Raw genomic sequence first — 23,062 nt, 5'->3', positions numbered from 1 at the left:
CCTACCTAGTCCCTCTGCTGTCGAGCTACCTTCACGACTGCCCCTCTGAGGTGGACGGAGGGCGGGTTCACAGAGGAACTGACCCCTCAGCTTAGAGCAAACGCTGTGGAGGAAGTCCAGATAAAGCTCAGGGCAAGAATGATTGGTGCGATGAGATGACAGGAAGCCAGCATCTGCATTTGGGTTTCCCGAGGGGACCCACCTCTGGGGCTCAGGGACCCTGGAAGGCCGTGAGAGACACAGTTCCCGCAGCCTCACTGGGAGGGGCATCTGTGCCTCTCGTGGCCAGTCCTTGGGCCACACCCTGCCTTGTCTGCTCACAAGAGAAATGTCCCCTCAGCTGTTTGTGGACACAGGTGCCCTTTCTTATCATTTCTGTACTAAGAGAGAGGTCAGTTTGACCAAGAAGAGTTGATATTCCAGATCTTCAGACATCAAGACCCAGATACCCACGATGTTCTCCTGAAACTCTCCATATTGAGGGACCAACCTGACGTTCCCTGCTGAGTAAGAATGAGAAGAAAACCTGCCCCTTGGCCCGGACTCCTGGGGTCACCGTGGCAGAGGGTGTTCCCTGGCAGGGGAAGAGGGGATTCTGTGGTATTTCAAGGTATCCCAGCCCAGACGCCCACACTGGGAAGGCGGATGTGAGAAGGTGCCTACCCATGCCCCTCCGCCACCCAGGGTGCTTCGCTAATTTTAGCAACGCACGGACGAGGCTGGGACAAGTGAGGCACTGGGCTTCGGTGTGAAAGTCCAGAGGTCCAGGGTCTAGAAGAGAGGATTAAACATGACCCGATAGCAAATTGGGGACATGACACACAGAGATAAACGACATAAAAGGTGCCAGAAACTTCAAGTCCGGTTGAATAGTATGTTATGCAGTACGAAAACAATCAAACTGGTGAACTAACACCCAAAGACTGGCTGTCAGCTTTAGCAAATAAAGTTGGCTTTTTTGCTTTACTTTTTCTTTTTTTTCTTCTTTTTTTGAGACAGAGTCTCGCTTTGTTGCTCAGGCTAGAGTGAGTGCCGTGGCGTCAGCCTAGCTCACAGCAACCTCAGACTTCTGAGCTTAAGCGATCCTCCTGCCTCAGCCTCCCGAGTAGCTGGGACTACAGGCATGCGCCACCATGCCCGGCTAATTTTTTCTATAGAGATTTTTAGTTGGCCATATAATTTCTTTCTATTTTTTTAGTAGTCACGGGGTCTCGCTCTTGCTGAGGCTGGTCTCGAACTCCTGACCTCGAGCAATCCACCCGCCTCAGCCTCCCAGAGTGCTAGGACTACAGACGTGAGCCACCGCGCCTGGCCTTGCTTTACTTTTTCTATATTTTTAAGGAAATAAAGTTATCTTGAGCTCAGTGCAGACACAATGGCATGATCACTTCTATCTTTCATCCTCCTTTCTTCTCCATCGTTTCATGTGTCTGCAGCTAGGACAGGGAACAGCCTGGATGGAAGATGCATCTTGCAGAAAGCTCCTGGTCCCAGAGGTGTGCACTATTAATTAGGCTACATCTACAACAGCCATTGTTAGTGCTCCTTTTCCATGCCCGTCCTCAGTATTTTCAGGCTGTGAATTAATTTAGAGAGTTTCAACCTAATCTGACGGTGTGGGCTTCCCTGTCTCCAGCCCCAGCTCAGCTTTCCATTCATGAAACCAACAAAACAGAACCTGACTTTGACTGGCGGACATTCTGGTCAGAGCTGGCTATTGCAGTCCTAACACCTCTCTGTGGAAGGGGCCGTGACTCCATGGGTCCCACCCCCCTGGACACCTTAGGAGCTGAGATGCTCATCTGCTGGGCTTACCACAAATGTGGAGCATTCACCTGGGGGCAGTGGGTCTGGCTCATCCTCCTCTTTCTGGAGCTCCAGGGCTGGAGAAGAGAGCTGGAAGAACTCCTCATTCACCTCATGCACAGTGTCTTCCACATGCCGTATCTTTCCCTAGAAACAAGGAACATGTGGTCTTTATTACTTTCATTTGTATTCTAAGTTCATTGAAAATTTCTTGTGCTCCTACTCCATGATTGACAGCGGGGTCAGTGCAGGGCACACAGACTCAGAGTCAGGTGTTGCTCTCGGACAGCTGAGCATCTGAAGGCAAGGGGAGCCAGACCTGCAGCCCAGCACAGCAAAGTAGTAAAGCTAATTGTAGAGAGATACACCAGGCACTGCAGGAGCAAAAAGCAAGACACCTAGTCCAGGAAGGATGGTCAGGGAGAGCTTTCTGGAGGAGGGAATGTCTCAGCTGAATATTAAAAGGTGGACAGGAGTTAGCAGGGTGGAGAGAGGGAGAAGAGCATTTTAGGCAAAGGGAGCAGCATTTGGGTAAACACAGGCATGAGAGAGTATAGGTAACATTGATCTATTTGTCCATCTATTCATTTGTCCACCCATTCGTTCATCCATCCATTCATCTAACCTTTCATAAATGAACTGAACCATCCATCTACCCATATATCCATCTAGCCACCCATCCACTCGGTTATTTGTCCACCCATATATCCACCCATCTATCCACCCACCCACCCATTCTCTACCCAGCTATCTATCTATGGTTCCATCCATAAGTATAGAAAGACTTACTATGAACCCAGTGTGTATCAAGACAATGGTCAGTTATGGGACACTATTAGGGAACTTCCATGGAGTTTATAACCTGTGAAGAAAGGCAGACATATGGCAAGAAATTACATGCGAAGGGGGTTATGTGAGTGGATGTTTGGGTTGCAGTGGGGATTAATTAAAGTTCATTTGGCAGTGGCATAGAATTTGTCAGGAAAAGTGTCAAGAGATGATGCTAGAGAAATGAGGGTGGCATGCTTTTCTTACATTGTGGGGTCATCTAAAGGCCAATTTGGTAGAACCTTTCTTATGAATAGAACCTTCATTTTCTTGGGAGGGTCAATTTGCCCAGCTGAAATATGATTTATCTCAGACTCTCCATAAGATAGAGATGATCATGTGGCTAGTTTTGGCCAAAAAGATGTAAAAGGCAGTATTGCCTGCCCCTAAATGATGGCTTTGTTGTCAGGCTGGCCTCATAAAATGACTGCCAGCAGCACGCATGCTGGCTACTCCTTCACATCCAACAGCAGAGCAAAGGCCAAGGCCCCTTGTTAGAACCGGTGGTTCTAAAACCATATGGTCTCAAGCTTCACTCTGACTGGGCCACCCCGATCCAATTTATCTAACTAGGAAAGTGTCATTCCCTGATTTACTTACATCTGCGTCAATCACTATGACAGGGAAATGGGATTATTTCAAGTGGTTTAGAGCAACCAGAGCCCTCCTCTGGATCTGAAGATGAGGTTTCCCCTTCTAAACACCATGGCTGTCGCTCGAGGGAACTGAAAATGGATGGTAGAACAACTTCAATGTTTGCTACAATTAAAAAAATAATTTTTAGCTATTTAGTGCAGTGTTCCTCGTTGCCTTTTTTTCATTTTAAAGTTATCACTTATTTTACTACATTAGACACTTTCCAAATAAAATATCATGCTTTAGCATCCACAGGCAGGCATAGCTTAGAGTGAATTAATGGAAGCCAAGACATTAGCAACAATTTCAGAATATCCAGGTTAGCGGTCTTGTCTTCTCTCTCCAATTCTCCTGATTTTTCTCTCCCTCCATTTTCTCAATGATCTTTTGTTTTCCCTTTCCTTCCACTTATAATCCTGTTTTTCTTCTCTCAATATGACTTTTAACATATGCAAACATAACTGGATGTATAGTTAGACATTTGCCTACCTCCCACAAGTTTAGCTAAAGCCTCAAAGCTGTTGACACAGGCGACAATGTCCTCCCACAGAGGAACTACACATGCCCTCTCAGGAGTTATTCAGAGGAAGCCAAAATCATCCATTGCTCATGTCCCAGGCATCGTGTGAAAGAGAAAAATAGAGATTCATTAGAAAGAAAGTTCTACAGAGGTGAATTTATAGGTAGAGATGAGACAGGGATGGTCTCACCCCCCCAGAGCCAACTGGAAGACTTTCAAGTGACTCACTCAGAGAGTGCTGGTGCTTGTCACAAGGGGGAGCTAGTATCTTATTCTCCAAATGGATATATCCCAAGAGCCACAGTCTAGGAGTTTGGAGGGTGAAACAGGCGAAGAAAGAAGAGAGTAAAAGAACAAATATTGCCCATCCTTCCCACCGCTGAACCTCAAGCTTTAGGGACAGGGTTGAGCTGGGCTGAGGGTGGAGAGCTTACAGGAAACCTTTAAGTTGCATGCAGGACGGAAAGTTGGACTGAACTGGGCTTTCTAATACCTGAAAACAGCACTCTTCAATAATATCCCCAAAAGGCCCCGCCGAAGCTTTTTTCAAGAATTGAGAAAGAAAAGTCCAAAAGAATACCATTTTAAGTTAGTTGTGGAAACATTCCTTAAAGTTTTACATTACCTGTTTAATGTGAAGAAAAAGGTGGTTTCCTAATTCTACCCTACTGAATTCAGTTATTTATTAAGCAGGAGGACTGGCTGCCTGAGCCCACAGAGAGATGGAGCTGAGCTTCTCTGGCTTGTGCCCTGGACACCACCAGGGGAGGAAGCCCGGCACTGCTGGGCACAGAGCAGAACGTACGTAAACAGCTCACTGCCCCTGGGAAATGGCAAATATTTAGCACATATGAAATATTTCCATTTCAGAATTCTGACAAGCAGAATTGTAATATACAGAATATCCAAATTACTTCTGACTGGTAGAGCTGTGTAGAATAAAGTAGAATTTTTCCATTGAGTCTTTTGTCAAAACATGCAATTACCTTCCTCTAGGAAAAGAAATTCACTTGGGATCAATGAAACCAGCCTTAAGAGTGTAGAGAATGTATTTGAACAAAATTATTATTAGCCTAAAATGAATATGGATAAGTACCTGATAGAAAATAATCACCAAGGCCAGGCACGGTGGCTCACGCCTGTAATCCTAGCACTCTGGGAGGCCGAGGTGAGAGGATTGCTGGAGCTCAGGAGTTCAAGACCAGCTTGAGCGAGAGCCAGACCCTATCTGTACTAAAAATAGAAAAATTAACTGGGCATAGCGTCTGTAGTCCCAGCCACTCTGGAGGCTGCAGCAGGAGGATCGTTTGAGCTCAGGAGTTTGAGGCTGTGGTGAGCTATGATGAGGCCATTGCACTCTAGCCCAGGTGACAGAGAGAAACCCTGTCTCAAACAAAACAAACAAAAAAAACCCACATTACTCACTTGGTATGATTTATACTCAAAAAATCCCTATCAATTTGAATCCATTATATTTGAAATCTCCAAACAACTTTCAAATATTGAAAAAAGACACATGCCAGAGCTCCTGCCTAATAACTTCCAAAGTGGAGAGTTTATGGATAATTCATTCTAACATTTCGTAAGCAGGTAGCATACCCGCATACGTTATGATGGTGGAAAACATAAAAGGGAAAAGCCAGCGAAAGCTCTGCTCATTCACAGTCAGCACAGTAGTGGGCTGGTGACAGTTTTCTAGGTGACTCTCAGGGAGGCTCCAACCCGGCGGCGCTGGGTCAACGTGATTCCTTAACCCTGGCCCTTACAACTACACACCACTGTGATGCGCTCCGAAGCTGATTACAAAAACCTGACTGCTTGGGCACATCAAGTACTTGGGCGTCCTTTTGTATTTCTCTCCCACGGAACACGAAGCCTGACACCTGAAACTCGTCTAACCTTGTTCAGGGGCTTTGGAGTTTTTATTACTTTTAAAGCCCACTGGGCATAAATTCAGTTTCGTGTGTGCTGTGTATGCAAGACCAACCCATCTCCCGCATGCACGGGGAAGAACGCGTGACAGTCAAGCGGCTCCGTCTCCCGAGTAACTTTTTTATCGGTTAGTCCTGAAATTTCCACAGGCAGCAAACGTCAAGCACCGGCCTGGCCACGCGCACAGACCGGGCCCTGGCGCCTCCCGGGGCGGATCTGTCCACCCTGGTCCCGCCGGGCCCAGCCCCGGCCCAGCCCCGGCCCGCTCCGGCCCGGCTCCGCCCGGGGCCCTGACCCGCGCCCCCCTCGCTGGCTCGGGCAAAGCAGGGCGCCTCGTCGCGAGCGCGGGGCTCCCCCGACCGCCCGCCGCGCGTGTCCCGAAACCGTCCCGGCCCGCGCCCGCCCGCCGTCCCCACCCGGGTCGCACCCACGCCTGGCCCGGCGGCCGCACCCCAGTCGCCCGTCCAAGGCCCCCGCGACTCCCCCAGAGGCCGCGCCCGGAGCCCGTAGGCGCCCCCGGAAGGGGGTCCCGCAGGGGACTGAGCTCGCAGGGTCCTCTCCTCTCCGGACACGCTCTCCTCCAGCCGCGCTCACCTGGCCGGCTCCCGCCGAGGGGCCGCCCGCCCGCACCCCGGGCCGCGGCGGGAGCGGGGCTCGGCGGGTCCGCAGTCGTCACGGCGCGGGGCGGGGGCTCCCTCTCGCCGGTCAGGCCCGCCCTTGAGTTTGACCTTTCCCCCCAGCCTGGCTGTGGGGAGGGGCCGAGGGGGCTCGTGCATGTCTCTGTGTGCGTGCGCGCTACCGGGCAAGGGGCCAGGGTCGCTCCCCGATGCCGGCGTCATTGCCATGACAACGGCAGCCCATACCCCCCCCCCCCCCCCAGTTTTCCAATTCCTGTCCCCGCCCACCGTGTGCGTCCCTGGGCCTCTTGTGCTCTCTCACAGGAACGCACGCACTCTCAGAGCACTGGGGCGTTGGGAGGTCATCTGGGCCTCCTCGCTCCCTGTCCCTCTATCTCCGCCTCTCGAAGTTCGACCAATCCGGTGAGGAGTAGGTGTGGGCGGGGCGGGCTCGGTTCCCAGAGAGGTGTGAAAAATTTCCCGAGGCAGAGTGAAAACTGTTCCAGAGCGACAGAGCATGTCCAGTAGCAAAAGGGCGCGCTGGAGGCCAGTTTAGGAAAGAAGAGGAGGTGGCGGCATTGGGGTAGGTGAGAGAAATGTTAGGGTAGGTACTCTGCTGTCAGATTCGGACCCTGTGGATTGGAATGTAGCTCCGCCGCGTCTGGCTGTGTGACCTGGGGCGTGCTCCTTAAACACTGAACTGCACGTCCCGGGTAAAATGGGGATGGTGAGTAAAATCGACCGCTGTTCTTCCAAGGATCGAAAGAGAGAACGTGGGAAACGCCTCACCTGGCAAAGGGTAGAACCTAAACGCCTGGGTATTATTATGGAGCCCACATCCTCCGTATTTCACAGATGGAGGGGACAGGGGACTTAGTCAAAACTTAAGGGACTCGTTCCAGGTCAGGTAGTGGCAGAGAGCCAGGCTTCAAGTTCAGTAATCCTCATCCTACGTAGCCTGTCTTGTGCAGGGGCATCACAAATCCCTTGTGACCTGTGCGTCACTTCGTAGTCTTGCCTCCTTCCCAGCCCCGCGAAGGTTTAAAATTCCGCACATAGGGTTGAACAGCTTTGGGGCAACTTTTAGAAATTCAGCTTCTGAATTTGCCCCTGAACGACCAGCAGAACGGTGCTTTCCTCAATTCCCTTGGGGCCGCTGCATTTCTTCTAAAGTTTTGGTTAAAGCGTAAACACAGTAGCAAGGACCTCCAGGACCTCCACAATCCCTAGCTAGTGGAGGGAAGGTAACTCGGTTAACCAACATTTACCTAACATCCACCAAGCAGCAAATGTATTGAGCACCCTAATGCTCACCCACACCCTAATCCCTAACCCTAACCCTAGTTCTAACCCTAACCCATTCACCATTGTTTCTTAGGCCTGAGTACTACTCCATGGTATACATATACCAGATTTTATTAACCCACTCATGTATTCACGTGCACTTGGGTTGTTAACACCTCTTCGCAATTGTGAATTTTGCTGCAGTAAACATTTGAATGCAGATGTCTTTTTTATACAATATCTTTTGTTCTTTTGGGTAGATGCCCAGTAATGGGATTGCTGGATCAAATGGTAGGTCTATTTGGATCTCTTTGAGATATCTCCATATTGCTTACAACAGCGATTGCACTAATTTGCAGTCCCACCAGCACTGTATGAGTGTTCCTATCTCTCTGCATCCACACCAACATGTATTGTTTTGGGACTTTTTGATAAAGGCCATTCTCACTGGAGTTAAGTGATATCTGATTGTGGTTTTGATTTGCATTTCCCTGATGGTTAGAGATGTTGAGCACTTTTTATATGTTTGCTGGTCATTATTCTGTCTTTTGAAAAGTTTCTGTTCATGTCCTTTGCCCATTTATTGATGGGGTTGTTTGATTTTTCCATGTTGATTTTCTTAAGTTCTATATAGATTCTTGTTACCAGCCCTTTATTGGATGTATAGAAAGCAAATATTTTCTCCCATTTTGTAGGCTGTCTATTCACTCTAATGACAGTTTCCTTGGCTGTGCAAAAGCTTTTTAATTTGATCAGATCCAATTTATTTATTTTGGTTGCTGTTGTGATTGCTTTGGGGATCTTCTTCATAAATCCTTTACCTAGGCCAATGTCTAAGAGACTTCCCAACATTTCTTCCAGAATTCTTAAGATTTCATGCCTTAGGTTTAAGTCTTTTATCCAATGTGAGTTGATTTTTGTGAGAGGTGGGGATCTAATTTTAATCTTCTATGTGTGGATATCCAGTTTTCCCAGCACCACTTATTGAATAGAAATTCTTTTCTGCAATGTATGCTTTTGTGTGCTTTGTCGAAGATTAGATGACAATATGAGGATGGTATTATATCTGGGATCTCCGTCCTATTCCAAAAGTCTGTATCTCTGTTCTTGCGCCAGTACTATACTGTTTTGGCTGCTATAGCCTTGTAGTAAAGATTGAAGTCTGGCAGACTGATGCCTCCTAATTTGTTCTTTTTGCTTAAGATTGCTTTGGCTATACAAGGTCTTCTCTGGTTCCAGAAGCAGTGTAGAATTATTTTTCCTAAATCTGTAAAGGATGATGGTGGAATTTTGATATGGATTGCATTAATTGTATAGATCACTTTAAGTAGAATGGACATTTTAACAATATTGATTCTACCAATCCATGAACACGGTAGGGATTTCCATCTGTGCACATCCTCTACACTTTCTCAGTGTTTCATAGGTTCACCCTATACATATCTCTCACCTCGTTATATATATTGCTAAATATTTAATTTTCTTTGATGCTATTGTGAAAGGTGTTACATTTTTTATTTCATTTTTGGCTTGACTGTTATTGGCATATATGAATACCACTGATTTTTGTGCATTAAGTTTATATCCTGAGACTTCACTAAATTTATATATCAATTCCAGGGGTCTCTTGTTTGAATCCTTGAGATTTTCTAGGTATAATAGCATATCATCAGCCAAGAGTGAGAGTTCGACTTCTTCTGCCCCTGATCAGACACCCTTAATTCCCTTCTCTTGTCTGATTGCTATGACAAGCACTTCCAGCACTATGTTGAATAGAAATGGAGGTAGTGGGCAAACTTGTCTGGTTCCAGTGCTAAGTGGGAATGCTTTCAATTTTTCCCCTTTCAGTATGATATTGGCTGTGGGTTTATCATATATGGCCTTAATAATTTTAAGGAATGTTCCATCTATGCCTATTTTGTTAAGAGTTTTTAACATAAAAAAGTGCACTGTATTTTATCAAATGATTTTTCTGCATCTATTGAGAGAATCATATGGTCTTTATTCTTTCTTTATTTATGTGGTAAATTACATTTATAGATTTGCATATGTTGAACCATCCCTGCATCCCTGGGATAAAGTGGACCCCACCCCCTGGTCATGGTGAATTACTTTTATAAATGCTCTTGGATTTGGTTTGCTAAAATTTTGTGGAGGATTTTTGCATCTATATTCACCAGTGATTTCCATCTGTAGTTTTCTTTCTTTTGCTACATCTTTTCCTGGCTTTGGCATCAAGGTGATACTGGTTTCACAGAATGAGGTGGGGAGGCTATCATCCTTCTCAATGTTGTTGAATAATTTCTGCAGTATAGGCGTGAGTTCTTCTTTGTAAGTTTGGTAAAATTCAGATGTGAATCCATCTGGTCTGGAACATTTTTTTCTTGTTGGAAGACTTTTAATTGCTGCTTCAATTTCTGTGCTTGATATTGGTCTGGTCGGGAATTCTATTTCTTTCTGATTGAGCCTAGATATGTTCTGTGTAAGCATTTGGAACTTGAAACTTTTCTCTAACTTTAAGACTGTTTCCAAAAGTTAATCAGAAATAAACAAATGAAGGAATGAATGATGAGAAAAATGAAAAGCCTTAGGCAAATTTTATTTCTCCAAGAAGAAAGAGTCATATAAATCAGTGCTTAAAATTAAAATTATAAACAGCTAACATTTTGGCAGTCTGAGGATGTAAAACTGGCTTTCATTTGCAAGACCTACTTAAAAGTCTTTCACATTGTATATTTTTTTTAAAAAAAAATTGGCACATATTTCCATGATGCTTTCTAAAGAATGTCTTCATTTAGATTTGACTCATCAGTGAATCTAGAGAAGAAGCTCTTCCACAGGAGAATATCCAGCAGCATCTGGAAAAGAAAGACAGAGTATTATTTACCTAACAGATTTCATTGGAACTAAGTGAAAGTGAGTAAAAAAGAGTCAAGAAGTGTATCAGCATGTTAATAATAAAAAATATGTATGTACAAATGTAATATAAAATTATTATTAAATATAATTTGCCTGTAGTTGCACATTGAATTAATTGTCATTGTGGTTAGGTATCAGAGCTTCTGCTTTTCTGAGTCTTCATTCAGTTAACAACCATGTGCTAAGGTACTATGACAAGCACTGGTATACAAGGTAAGGATAATACAGCCACATCATTGACCTCAATAATCATATAGTATACTATGAAAAACAAAACAGACAAATAGGCAATTTCCATGCAGAGTCATAGAGACTATAACAAGTTTAAAAGAAGGCACAATTGGAACACACAGAAGGGCCATATGTCTAAGTCTTCTCTCCAACACTATAAACTTTGTGATGCAGTGATATGGAAGTTGATAGCTGAGAGACAAGGAAAATGTGTGCCAGATAGAGGGCAGCAGCAAATGCAAAGTGCTGGACGTGAGGAGGAATGCTGTAGAATTCTAAGTAGTGGAGTTTAGTGAGATGCTACGGCAAAGGGGCAGAGTAGGTACATGGTAAGAGATAAGGCTGAATAAACTAACAAGAACCACATTAATATGGGTGCTTTTTCCCATGCTAAGAAATATGGAACTTTTTCTGAGGGCAAAAGTACACCAATGATATAGTGAATGACTCATTTACAATGTCACCCATCAGGTGACTGCATGTGAACTGCAAGTGCTTGGCTAAATGTTGCTAGTGAATCTGGGGTCTTTTGGCCTGAAGTTGCTAACCTAAAGGTAGAAAGTTGAAGATGCCTTGGTTTTCTGAGAATAGTTCCAGTGTGCTGGCTGACACACTGACAGATTCGTGGGGATGGCAGGAGTAAATAAAGTGTAGAGCCAGAAAAAAAAAAGTTAAATACACTTCATGAGATTTGTAAAAAGCTATGAAACATGATGATGCAATCACGAGGCACAAGTATACTCTTCAGTATGAATGCTAGTGTTTTCAGATCTTTAATTACATGTGTGGATGAGGAAATATTTAATGCAGTATCTATTAACCAAACAATAGAGAGGAAAGCCACTTGTTTTTTACAGTTGATCTCAGAAATCATTTTGTTAATCTCAATTTCATTCATAAAATTTGACAGGATACCTTCTTCCAGTTCTATAGTTATTTCTTCATAATATTCCTGCCATATCTCAAATAAGTCAAATACTATTTATAATATTTAGGTAAATCAGATATATTTTCATGAGACGATTGCAAAGACTAAACTTCAGTTGAGAAGTGCTTAAATAGAAAAATAATCACAGAAATAAAATAAAATTCCTATTTATTTACATGCAGACAATAGAGAATATATATGTGTGATGCTACTTACATTCATCTAATAAAAAGCACAATTAATATTGGTCTATTGAATATTCATCATTTCAAAAGGGTAGCATTTTCTCTTATCAGTACAAAGGGTGCAGAATTCAAGTAAGATTTTCGCATGAATGTGTTACTTTGTAATTCTTAGAAAAATCCTGCCTTTTATATAAAAGTATGATGAGTTCTTCTCACTTTGATGGATTTTTCCTTAAAATTAAGTTGCTATAGTCCACTTCTAGAAAATTAAAATTTTAAAATATGCTTTATGCTGCTAACTTTTTAGCTCAAAGTCTTAAATATACACATGAGGAAAGTGGCACTATCATAATGTCATGTGAATATTGTGGCAGAGATTAAATAAAAATATTTTGCTGTCTGTATTATGACTAACGTTTTTTCATATGAACACAAAGAGTTCATAAAATTTGCTTGAAAAAAGGAAAAATATGCATTACAGCCAGTTTTCAAACCTAGTTTCTTAGATTCATGATCTTCTAGAATTAGAATAAGGCAAAAAATATATGGTTCTTTAATTGTTACTTTGATTTATTTTCAGAAATTAGTACCAAGTTTCTGAAACATCTGACTACTTATAGATGCAATTATCTACTTGTTTATGAAATGTGTGAAAACATTTCAAACTATATTGTAAATGTTCTCATCTAGAAATTTCTTATTTAAATCTTTTATATAAAAGATATTGTCCCTCTATCCTCCTGCCTAAGCCTCCCAAGTAGCTGGCACTGCCGTATGCACTGCCGTATGCACTACCGTGCCGAGCCTTTAAAATTCTCCCCCTAGTCAAAAATGGTGAAACATTGAACAAATATCTTAAACTGGGTCAAGTATACTTGAACTATTTTTTTTTTCCTAAACAGCTCTACAATTACCATACCTTTTCATTGTTGAATACATTTTGAGATTTTCCAGAAATAGATTCTTTGGTGAAATCAAATTTTGGATTGGGATGCTCTTCTTACATCTTCAGGGGACATGGGCACCATGTTTGGCATTCCATGGAGTTCTGGGTAGGAAGAATATAATTGATTCTGTTTGGTCATCATTGCTGTTTAAAGACTCTTGATGGTCTTTGCAATCATAGTCACAATCATTCAAATGATACCAACACAGAGAGACAAAAGTGAATGCCATTTTAAAAATTCAAATGTTTGCTTGATTTAACTATTTAAAAAGTGCTGTTCAATTGCCCATCAACAGGCACATTTTACAGAATTGAGATAAAAATGCTATAATTACCATGGGAATTAAAGGTGTATTACTACTTATGTGTAAGAAAAAGACAAATCTTTTAATTTAAAAAGAGAAGTTAATCTTTGTAGTTCTACAGGTTTATTTAATTCATAAAGCTTATTTATCTTGGCTTGTTATAAATAATAAACATCCAGATGTGGTTAAGTGTTTGCATGCCAATCATTCCCTTATGATTAAGGGTGGAAAATTTGATATGGTAGAGGAAAACCTTAAAAGTGTTATGAATCACAACCACAGTCAAACTAAAATCAATTAGAAGGAAGCCAAAGCACCTCTCAATATACTTTCTGTTATTAGCCAATAAGATTCAATCTCTAAAATTTAACTTATATGCAGCTTTTAAAGAAATTTAAAAAGCGTCATTTTCATTACATATATTGAATAGCATTAATATTACTACATGGGTATCTCTTAAAAATGAGAGCTGCAGGGACTTTAAGAAAATGGAAAAATTTCTCTTTCCTCTCTTTATTAACACAGAAAATTATAACCTTTACTTAGCATGCATAGGTCCTTTAAAAAACTCAGTATTTCACCAAATAAAAACAAGTATTATATCAGAATTCAGAAACCCAAAGGAAAGAAGATAATATAACTAACCTCACTCAAGTTGTTCTTCATGCCGGTATGTGAAGTCCATGGGCAGGAAAAAGAGAACGTTGAGTATTCTTTTGAAGTAAATTCTCTGTGAAGACCTAAACCATTATTAAGATTGCCACCAGGAGGTGACTATAGGACTGTCCATGAGTGGTAAAGAAAGTTCTGGTCTCCTGTCTCCACAAAAAGATTGCTACTGAATGCTGCTAGTCTCTCAGTAGTTCTGTGAAGACTGCAAAAGACAAAGTTTAGTAGTTCATTTTTTTCCTAAATGATTCCTCAGTGATTATATATTTAAAAAGTGACCTTGAGAGAAAATGGAATTTCCCACTAAATAGTGTTTTAACTCGGAAAATGTGTCACAGCATGCCGACTCTGTGCAGTTATAGTTTTGCAATTGTTCTAAAGAAGTATAAGCATTCCTAGGGGAATGTCTGAAAATAGTAATTCAAATGAAGTAAGGAGCAGAGAGAAATGTCTAACAATAATGTGAGGCTTAACAGGTAACACTTGCTGCCTTCTGGAATGGATCTATTTATAACATTCTTGAGGGTGTCATTAGAAATACTTGTATTTAAAGGGTTAGTAAGTGAAACATTACTAACCTATTGGAAATATGTTATTAGCTTGAATATAATGGCCATTCACTATGTGTAAGTAGATCAAAACACAACATTGTACTCCTTAGATACATACAGTAAAATGCTTATCACTAAGAAAAGGTAGAAATTATTGTATTTAGTAAGGCAGTATAAAGAAGTTAATATACTGAGTGCCAGAAACCACCAAGAGTAGCTGCAGTAATTGACTCTTTTGGTTTACTTTGTAATCTTTCAAAAAGTAGATAAACTCATTAATATTTCTATTTAGGGACTGGTAACAAGCAATTTTATAACAGCATCATTGTCTAAATTATAAGACTTCAAAAATACTTAGCTGAAAGCCTATTAGGTCAGGTTAATGACATGAGAATATTAAGGGGAAAGAAAGTCATAATAAAACAAAAAAGATGGAGAGATATAAACTGTTCTGGACTACCATTAAAATTATAGTATGTACTTAGCTTTCATGTCCCACTAATGTCATAAACCTGTCTCACTAAAAAGCATGTTTTCAAGGCAAATTAATGAACTAAATTTATTTTCTATTCCATACTTTGACTTACTTTTTAATTTTGTTTGACAAGTATTTTCTAGCTTCCAATTCTAATTGATAGAGGTGCTTGTATTTTCCCAATTCAATATAATGAAAGACTTCTCAAGAAGTTTTCCTGTTGGAGACTTCAGATTCAAGATCTTTCATTCTGAGTTCCATGTGACTTCTAAGTGAAGTTCTCTGTATTCTTCAGATGCTGCTTGTGCCTGAATCAAATTAAAAGGATACATTTTTAGCAGTGACAACCTGAACAATTCTTGCATATTTGTTTCCTTCACTTTTAAATCAGACAGCCATTTTATTTTATTTTATTTTATTTTATCTTAAATTTTCGAGACAATGTCTCCTGTCACCCAGATTGGAGTGCAGTGGCCCAATCATAGTTCACTGCAGCCTCAAATTCCTGAGCTCAACCTATCCTCCTGCCTCTACCTCCTGAGTAGCTGGGACTGCAGGTGTGCACCACCATGCCTGGCACATTTTATTACTTTTTGTAGAGATCGGGTCTCATTATGATGCCCAGGCTGGTATCAAACTCCTGGCCTCAAGTGATCCTCCCACCTCAACCACCCTGGGAGGCATGAGCCACTACACCCAACCTCAGAGAGCAATTTTAAATATGTGACAAAAGAAGCTGAGGTTTAAAACATTTAACATCAATTGTCAACTAAATTGATAATTTCATCTGGCTTATAAAGAATTGAATCATTCCTCAATTACTACTTATGTGATCTGATAGTCCAAAGAAAAATAGGTGTAATTTAAAATTTTAAAATTTGAACAATTTAACAGAAATACAATTCAAGAATATGGTACAATTTCTAAATCACAATTTTTTTCTTTTCCTAATAGTCTTCTTTTATGCTAACTGGCCCAAATAATCAAATGATTCTCTAAGGAGTATCAGCCTTCTCAAAGATCCATTTAGTTACAATGATGACAGAAACTAAAAAAGCTAAAGGGAGCAACAGAGGCAACCTTCCTTCTAGAAATCTGCAAATCCAATTGCTGTAATGGAAACAGAGGAAACACACACAATGTACACATCAAAAATATAATGTGCAGTGAAATAAAGTAAGTGCATTTCACACTTAACTAACCTGTAAAAATAGATTGACTTGTTTGAATTTTTCTACAATACCTTTCTTGTGCTTTCTTCAATCTCTCATAGTGTTCAACTTCACCACATTGAAAGCGCAAAAATCCTGTGGTGCTGGATGAAGGTTGGAGATATCAGTATATAAAGAGATGAATATACAGATTATATAGAGATATAAGTATAACCATGGGTTCATACACACACAGATTTTCTAGTTCTGACTGCCAAGAAGCAATGAAAATAAATCTTCGTTTCTATTTTTTTATCTTTCATTTTATTAGTTTTTTTTATTTCTTGGTTTCTAAATAACATTTTCAACTATAAGGAGTCAGGTCTTTGGAGAAATGATTGATTCTAGGACCAGGCCAATGAAAATACCAGATGATCCTGGAGCATCCTGTGGTGCCAAAAACAAATTTAAAAAGTGTCCAAGAAGAAAAGGAGAGGTCACGTCAAAGAGGCATAGAGCTTACCTGAACAAGCTACCAATTGCCAAAGCTAGCACTATCTGAGCAACAACAAGAAATAGTGTGATATTGGGGGGTTATAATCCAAAGTGAAATATAAATATACATGAGTCATACTCATAAAAATAATATGATGGATAAATAAATGGGAGAGAGGAATCATCTTTCCTATGGAAGAGTTTCCAATAATTTATGTAGAAAACATGGGGAAATAGGAAATCACTATTAGAACACCACAGCAGTAGTCGCTGCAGGCAAGATCCAAAGTCGGATCGATATTATTGGGTGAAACCTGAAAACGAGATTTGTAAAAGCTCAATATATATTTAACCACATATTTACTACCTGCTGTGGTTAGTCTGATGCAATTATTACATACACAGTGTGGAAAGGGAAAGATAGTAAGTTCACATTGGAGAAACCTGGCAGACTCCACCTTAACCAGGTGATCATGGTTAATGTCAGCAGTGATACCTTGCCCCCGTATGATGTGAGGAAAAGGTCGCTTCGCCTTTGTGTTAGTCTCTCCACAAATCCATAGCCCCAAACTAGACAGAGAAGCATAAACTAGGGGAATTCTATAAATATATAATCTGTATTCATAAAAAGTGCCAAGGTCATGAAAAACAAGGAAAAAGTGAGAAACTGTCAAGATTTGGGAAGACTACAGAATCATAATGACTAAACACAACACTGTATCTAGTACTGGATCCTGGAACAGACAAAAATAGGAATGGAAAAATGGTAAAATTCTAATGAATTACACAATATAGTTAATAGTACCATAGCAATGTTATTTATTTTTTTTAGTTTTGTTAAATGTATTATAGTTAAATAACATGTAAACCTTAGGGGAAATTAAGAAAAGGACATGTGGAAATTCTGTGCAGTCTCTGGAATTCTTCCTTAAATCTAAAATTATTTCAAAATATATTTTTAAATAAAGCATGGAGGAGAATAAACTCTGCAAAGTATGGAGGAGAGCAGTAGGGTTCTTTGTTTTCATAGGGAGGTCAGAGAAGTTCTGACACCATTGTCATATTGTATCTCCAGCAAAGAGGAAGCCAAGCCTGGGCCATGTCTACAAAACCCTGATGACAGAGTGAACAGCAGATAGAGGGGAACTGAGGCAAGATGCTGGCATGTTCAGGGAAAAGAATAACAGCAAAACCAACAAGGCAGGTAAGACAGGGATGAGGTCAGAGAGGAGCACTGGGAGTGGCAGGAGGGATCTGTTAGCCCTGGGGAAGAATCTGGGCTTTGCTGTGTCACCTGAAACCATCTTAGGTGTTTGAACTGTGGGGTGGCTTGCACTGTCTTGAAGGCAAGACCCTCTTCTGGTTTCTGAGAATAAAATGTGGATGGGCAAGGACTAAGGCAGCAGAGGCCATCTGAGATAGAAAAGGACAATAAAAACTACAGCAAAAGATGATGCTATTTGGGTGAGAGCAGTGGTGGAGAGGCAGTGAGGCCTCACAGATACCAGATAAAAGTATAATTTAGGGCCCCAGCACTGGTGGATATATGACATATGGGTTTAACTGAAAGAGAGACAGCAGGGATGACAGCAAGAACACTTTCCTAAGCTACTGGTATGATGTGGTTGCCATTAACTGAAAAACAGAAAGATTGGAGAGGAAGAAGATTGCAAAGCAGAAGAATGGGAGAATAGTGATTCCAAATGACTCCCAGGTACAAAGGCTAAGTGACCCCACAGGCAACTGGACATCCCAGACTGTAGATCAGGAGTGTGGGACCAGGCTGGATATATACAATCATGAGCCATCAGCACAGTGATGCTATTTAAAGTCATCAGACTATATAAACTTCCCTCTGAAATAAGTTTAGAAAATAAAAACAAAGAAGAATGAAAGCAAACTATCAAAGGAGTCTGCAAAGGAATGGTTCCTGATGTAGGAGGGTAAATGAGACAATGTGGTGTTCTAGAAGCCAAATGAAGAGAGCTTTAAAACTAGACAAGAGTGGGGATGAACAAGGCCAATGATTACTCCAATATTAAATTAAGATGAAGGCTAAGAATTAAACTTTGGATCTAGGAAGAGGCCAATGGTGACTGACCGTGGCAAAGTTGGGAGAAGGGGAAGATGGCTTGTATGAGTTCTACATAGAATTGGAGGAGAAGAATTGAAAACTATAAATATTGATATAAATTGGAAAAGAGAAATAGAGTGGCTTGAGGAGAATATATGGTAAAAAAAGAAGGTATTATTTATTTTCGAGAAGCAAAAATTACAAAATAATAGTGAGGAGAAATTCTCAGTGCATCAGGGGGCATTGGTCAATGTCTAGAGGTATATCCGTGTGTAGAACATGGTAGATAGATTCTAGTGCAAGGGGGAGGGTTTGGTGTGAAAGGGGCATGGGCAGTGAGCATGCCTATGGCATCAGGAGAGAAGGCCAGGGCATAGACACACACAGCATGCAGGTGGACAGGTGTGGAGAAAATATGGAAGATCCCTTCTGATTGTTTCTGTTTTCTCAGTCTCAGTAGGAAGAAGGACCTCCACCAAAGAGTGAGCACTAGAGGTTTTGGAGGTTTGCAGGAAGAAAAGCTGTGAAATATTAAAAAAAAATACCGTGGGAGCATCACCAGACTAGAGAACATGTTAGAATTTGGGGGCAACACTGAATACCTTCATGAAGTTACTGGTCATGAGTCAAAGTGAGAACAAAGCTTAGATACCCTAGCAGAAATCTTGTCTGGATGAGATGCTGGTGGTTGATCATTAGATTCATCACCTAGCCCAGGGCTGTTGGTTGATGCCTGAGACCCATGGAGGAAGGGACAAAGAATCATATGTAAAAAAGCAAAAGAAAACACTGCACCACTAAAAGCTTTGAAATATTAACACTACTTTTAAAGCATGTAAACAAAAGATGAGAAGATGACCGTCTCTCCCCATCCCACCGCTCATCATGGAGCACCTCAAAGAATCTCCTGCTTTGGCACTGGTGGAATTTTCAGCCTTACCAGGTGAAAGTGGTGGTGACCTGAGGAGGATTATGGGACCTGTGAGTGTGCACAAGCAGGAGGACACTGCTGGACCCACGAAGAGGAAAAGGATCAAGATGTGAACACCATGTGGTGACTGACTAGAACGTCTCACCACGAAGGTCCCTCTGAGAGTTCCCAGAAGGACCTGAATGTAGACTCTGTCGATAAAAGATTCATGAAGGTTTGCTGTGGGAGGAGGAATTCTAAACACAAACCTTGCTCTGGCTGGTACAGAAGGGAAAGTCAAAAAGATTTAAAGCACAAGTGGACCTGGCACATCACTGCTTGCTTGAAGACAGAAGAAAACCCATGAGATGGAGTGCAGATAGTTATAAGATGCCATGATTGGACCTTGGCTAACACCCAGCAAAGAAATAGACCCCATCCCTAAAACTGTGAGGAACTGAATTCTAGCAACCTGAATGAGCTTGGATGCAGACTTCTCCATAGAGCCTGCAGACAAAAAACCCACCTGGATATCAGTTTGATTTCAGTCTTCTGATACCCTGAGCAGAGAATCCACCCAAACTGGGAGCTCTTTGTTAATAAATGAGTGTTGTTTTAAGCCCCTAAATTTGTGGTAGTTTGTTATGCAACAATAGAAAACTAGTACACTAGTCTTCATACATCTCTAGTGCAGGGCCTCATGAGCTTTAGAACCAGGACATTCATGTCTGGTCGGTGGCACTCAGGGAACTCAGTGAACTGGGGCCGTGGGGCATCAGGTTCTCTCAGAGGCATCAATGTACCTGGAAAATTGTGCTCATCTCCACAGTGACGGAGTTAGTTCCTGAGATCTTTTCCCAAAACTTGTTGGGTTAAACTTTGACCATGATTCAGTTTCAAAGCCATTATATTATATAACATAATTCTATCCACAGACTCCCATTTACTTATAGAAGAATAGTAGGACTTTAATAGGCTGTGAAAAAGTTTTACAATGTTGATAATCACAAATGAGACCCTATTAACACTCATTATATCTGTGCCTCCAGTTCATTATTTCTTAGGATAATCAAATGAAGTTGTCACACAGAAGGACTATAGTTTTTATTGTGGAAATTACAGTTTTTTTTCCCCAGCTGGCATGTTAATTATCTCCAACCTAATTACCAGAAGATTCAAGGATTTAAAAAGGAATCAAATACACAAACACACACACACACAAATTTTAACTTTAAGACAATACAAATCTGGATCTAGCCAAGTTGGAGAAGCCTCAGCATCTGAAAGGTGAAAAGAAGGTGCAGTTACTGGGGAATAACACAATGATGAGCTCCTTGGGTCCTCAATTTCTTCCCATATGCTCTGGAGAGAGTGCTGCGGAAGCCTCCAATCAGGACCACTAAGTGGCACAGACAAAACAAAACAAGAAGCCTGCTCTCCCAACCAAAGGATTGGAAAAGAATGGTCTAACAGCAGAAAACCTTGCTGGCAATACCCACCCAACTGCAATGAAATACCAGGATGGTTTCAGTGGAGTCCATCGGGGAGCAGATTATCTACTTCATATCCACTGAACAGAAGCAGCCGTGCTCTGATGTTCTTGCCTGCTGGTATTACTGGCACCAACGAAGGAGCTCATCTTCTATTTCCCATCTGGCAAAAGTAGGCATTATGATTTTCACTTTGGAGTGGTAGCAACAGACAAAGTAGGAAGCTGTTCTCCATCCCCTGCCTGACAAAAGGAAATAATTTTACAGTTCCCTTGGCAATGTAGTATCAATGGGGTCCAGAGGGAACCTGAGCCCCCACACCCACCCAGCATGCAAAAGATTTACCAAGACAGTGTGAAGCAGAGCTAGTGTCATCTGTGAAGCCCTGATGGCACTGGAGTTCAGTAGGAAGCTGAGCCTCCACCTCAACTCAATAAGAAAGAGTCCCACACACTGAGAGGCAAGGTGAGTGTCACCTTCCCTACCCTGGAGTCACTGGAGACAAGTAGGAAGCTGAGTCACCACTGCAAGCCAGAATCAACACACTGACAAGATAGTAGAGTCCAGGCTAATCAGCACTTCCATTTCCCATACTTCTGTTGTCAGCAGGGCCCAGCAGGCAACTGAACCTCTACGCTGCCCCAGCTACAATGAGACTGAGTGAGGTCATGCCAATAAGCAATTAGGAATTGTCTGGAAACAAATGAAAACCTTAAAAATTTCAGGAAAGGAAAAGAAGTTATGAGAAACAACCAAATGGTTATGGGGGGTAAGACGGTGGACCGAAGGCACCACCAGCCAGAGCATCTCTATAGAAGGAGAAGTTTTAGATGAAAGAGAAAAAACAGACAGACAAATGTAGATCAGAAAGGGGGCTTAAGGAAGGGTTCCTGAACCCACAGGAGACTGCAGGGGAAGAGGAGGAAGAGCAAGACTGGAAGGAGAAAGGCATCGATGGGAATTAAGCCCAGTGAGGCTAGGAGTCCAGGCGGAAGGGTACCTGGATCCAGTACCATACCCCTCCCTTGTATCTCAGACTTTTCCTGGGCTCCTGAGGTGCTGGAGAGACATTCTGTTGACACAAGCCCAGACAACGCTGCTCCCAGTGAGTGGAGAGCTGCTTTCAAAAAGGGCACCAGACTCCCAGCACCGCTTAGTGCATCTCATGCCGCACAGACCCAAGCAAGATGGGAGATTCCACATTGCTTTTTGACACACCTGCTGCCTTTGTCTTCACCAGGGTGCCCCAAACATTCCGGTTCCATCTTCCTCATCCCAACACAGACATTTATCAACTCTGGCCCAGACTGCAGGAGCCACATGAGTGCAGTGGGTCCTGGATGATGAGAGTGATTCCACACACCCGTCATTCTGTGTGGACTGCCTCCCAGAGAGAGGTTTGAAGAAGACCAGAGAGTGGACTTTCCTCCACCTAGACTCTTTTTCTTCCCTTCCCCTCCCCCTCCCATGGCTACTGAGAGAAAAAATTGAGCCACCACACAGAGGCTCCCACAGGGAATGGAGCTCATACCTTTTCTCTGGAGGTCCTGTAGCAGAAAAAAGAGGTGCTTGGACTGTGAGTGCACTGCCTGCTGGCCATTCCTGGTACTGTTGCTGGTGACTTCAGCAGAGTGGGACACAGCCCGAAGTGGAGGGACATTGATCCAGCTTGAGCATCCCAGGAGGGACTTGGGAACAGTATGCTTCTCCCTGCTATGTTCAGGGATTGATCTCCAGGGCCCAGAGGATTGGGCCCACATGTCAGATCCAGTACACTCAGGTCCCAATCACAAAACCCAGGGGCAAGAGGGGATATTTGTGAATAATTCTCATGAGCTGTGGATGCCTGCAGGGGCAGATTGGGAGAGAGTGCAGTTTGGGTTCACACCTATGGTGTACATGTGGGGGCACCCCTCCTCCCCCAGAAGGGCCCCATTCCCAGCTCTGGCTGGGATCCTGGACAGGGAAACTCTCAGTCCCCATCACAGTCATAGTACAACAAGGCTGGCTTGAGGTCCTGCCTGCCAGCAGAGGCTTGGAAGAAACCACAGAATAGGGGAGGGTGGAAAGAAGTGAAGTTTGTTCCAGACTACCTGATTCAGGGTCTCAG

General features: G+C 42.3%; 1 protein-coding gene and 2 long non-coding RNA genes across 16 annotated transcripts in view; 1 reads left to right on the top strand and 2 right to left on the bottom strand.

Moving 5' to 3' along the window:
- Window positions 1-10,206: 10,206 nt before the first annotated feature.
- LOC123629933 lies at window positions 10,207-16,049 on the bottom strand. Of its 2 annotated transcripts, XR_006732402.1 has the most exons (4): window positions 16,035-16,049; window positions 14,945-15,140; window positions 13,783-14,011; window positions 10,207-10,481 (listed from the first exon to the last, which is right to left on the bottom strand). It is a non-coding gene; the product is annotated as an uncharacterized LOC123629933 (long non-coding RNA). The 2 variants fall into 2 exon arrangements; XR_006732401.1 differs by lacking the exon at window positions 16,035-16,049 and having other exon boundaries at window positions 14,945-15,181.
- On the top strand, window positions 10,207-20,090 carry LOC123629938. The gene is made up of 3 exons (XR_006732407.1): window positions 10,207-10,539; window positions 17,554-17,682; window positions 19,004-20,090. It is a non-coding gene; the product is annotated as an uncharacterized LOC123629938 (long non-coding RNA).
- LOC123629928 (putative coiled-coil domain-containing protein 144C) overlaps window positions 16,109-23,062 on the bottom strand; it is a 23,115-nt gene continuing 16,161 nt past the window's right edge. For 2 of the 13 annotated variants that reach the window (XR_006732388.1, XM_045539292.1), the window contains one exon: window positions 22,712-22,798. Coding sequence is in view for 1 of the 13 variants with exons in the window: in XM_045539294.1 (XP_045395250.1) it covers window positions 21,105-21,115 (11 nt within the window). In the remaining 12 variants the exon portion in view is untranslated. Of the gene's footprint in view, window positions 16,148-20,770; window positions 21,195-22,170; window positions 22,289-22,483; window positions 22,666-22,711; window positions 22,799-23,062 lie in introns of those variants that run through there. The other 11 variants (XR_006732387.1, XR_006732386.1, XR_006732383.1 and 8 more) reach the window with 11 other exon arrangements.

Source organism: Lemur catta, unplaced genomic scaffold, assembly GCF_020740605.2.
Source record: "Lemur catta isolate mLemCat1 unplaced genomic scaffold, mLemCat1.pri scaffold_63_ctg1, whole genome shotgun sequence".
NCBI lineage: Eukaryota > Metazoa > Chordata > Mammalia > Primates > Lemuridae > Lemur > Lemur catta.
This window is presented reverse-complemented; position numbering and strand designations above follow the sequence as displayed.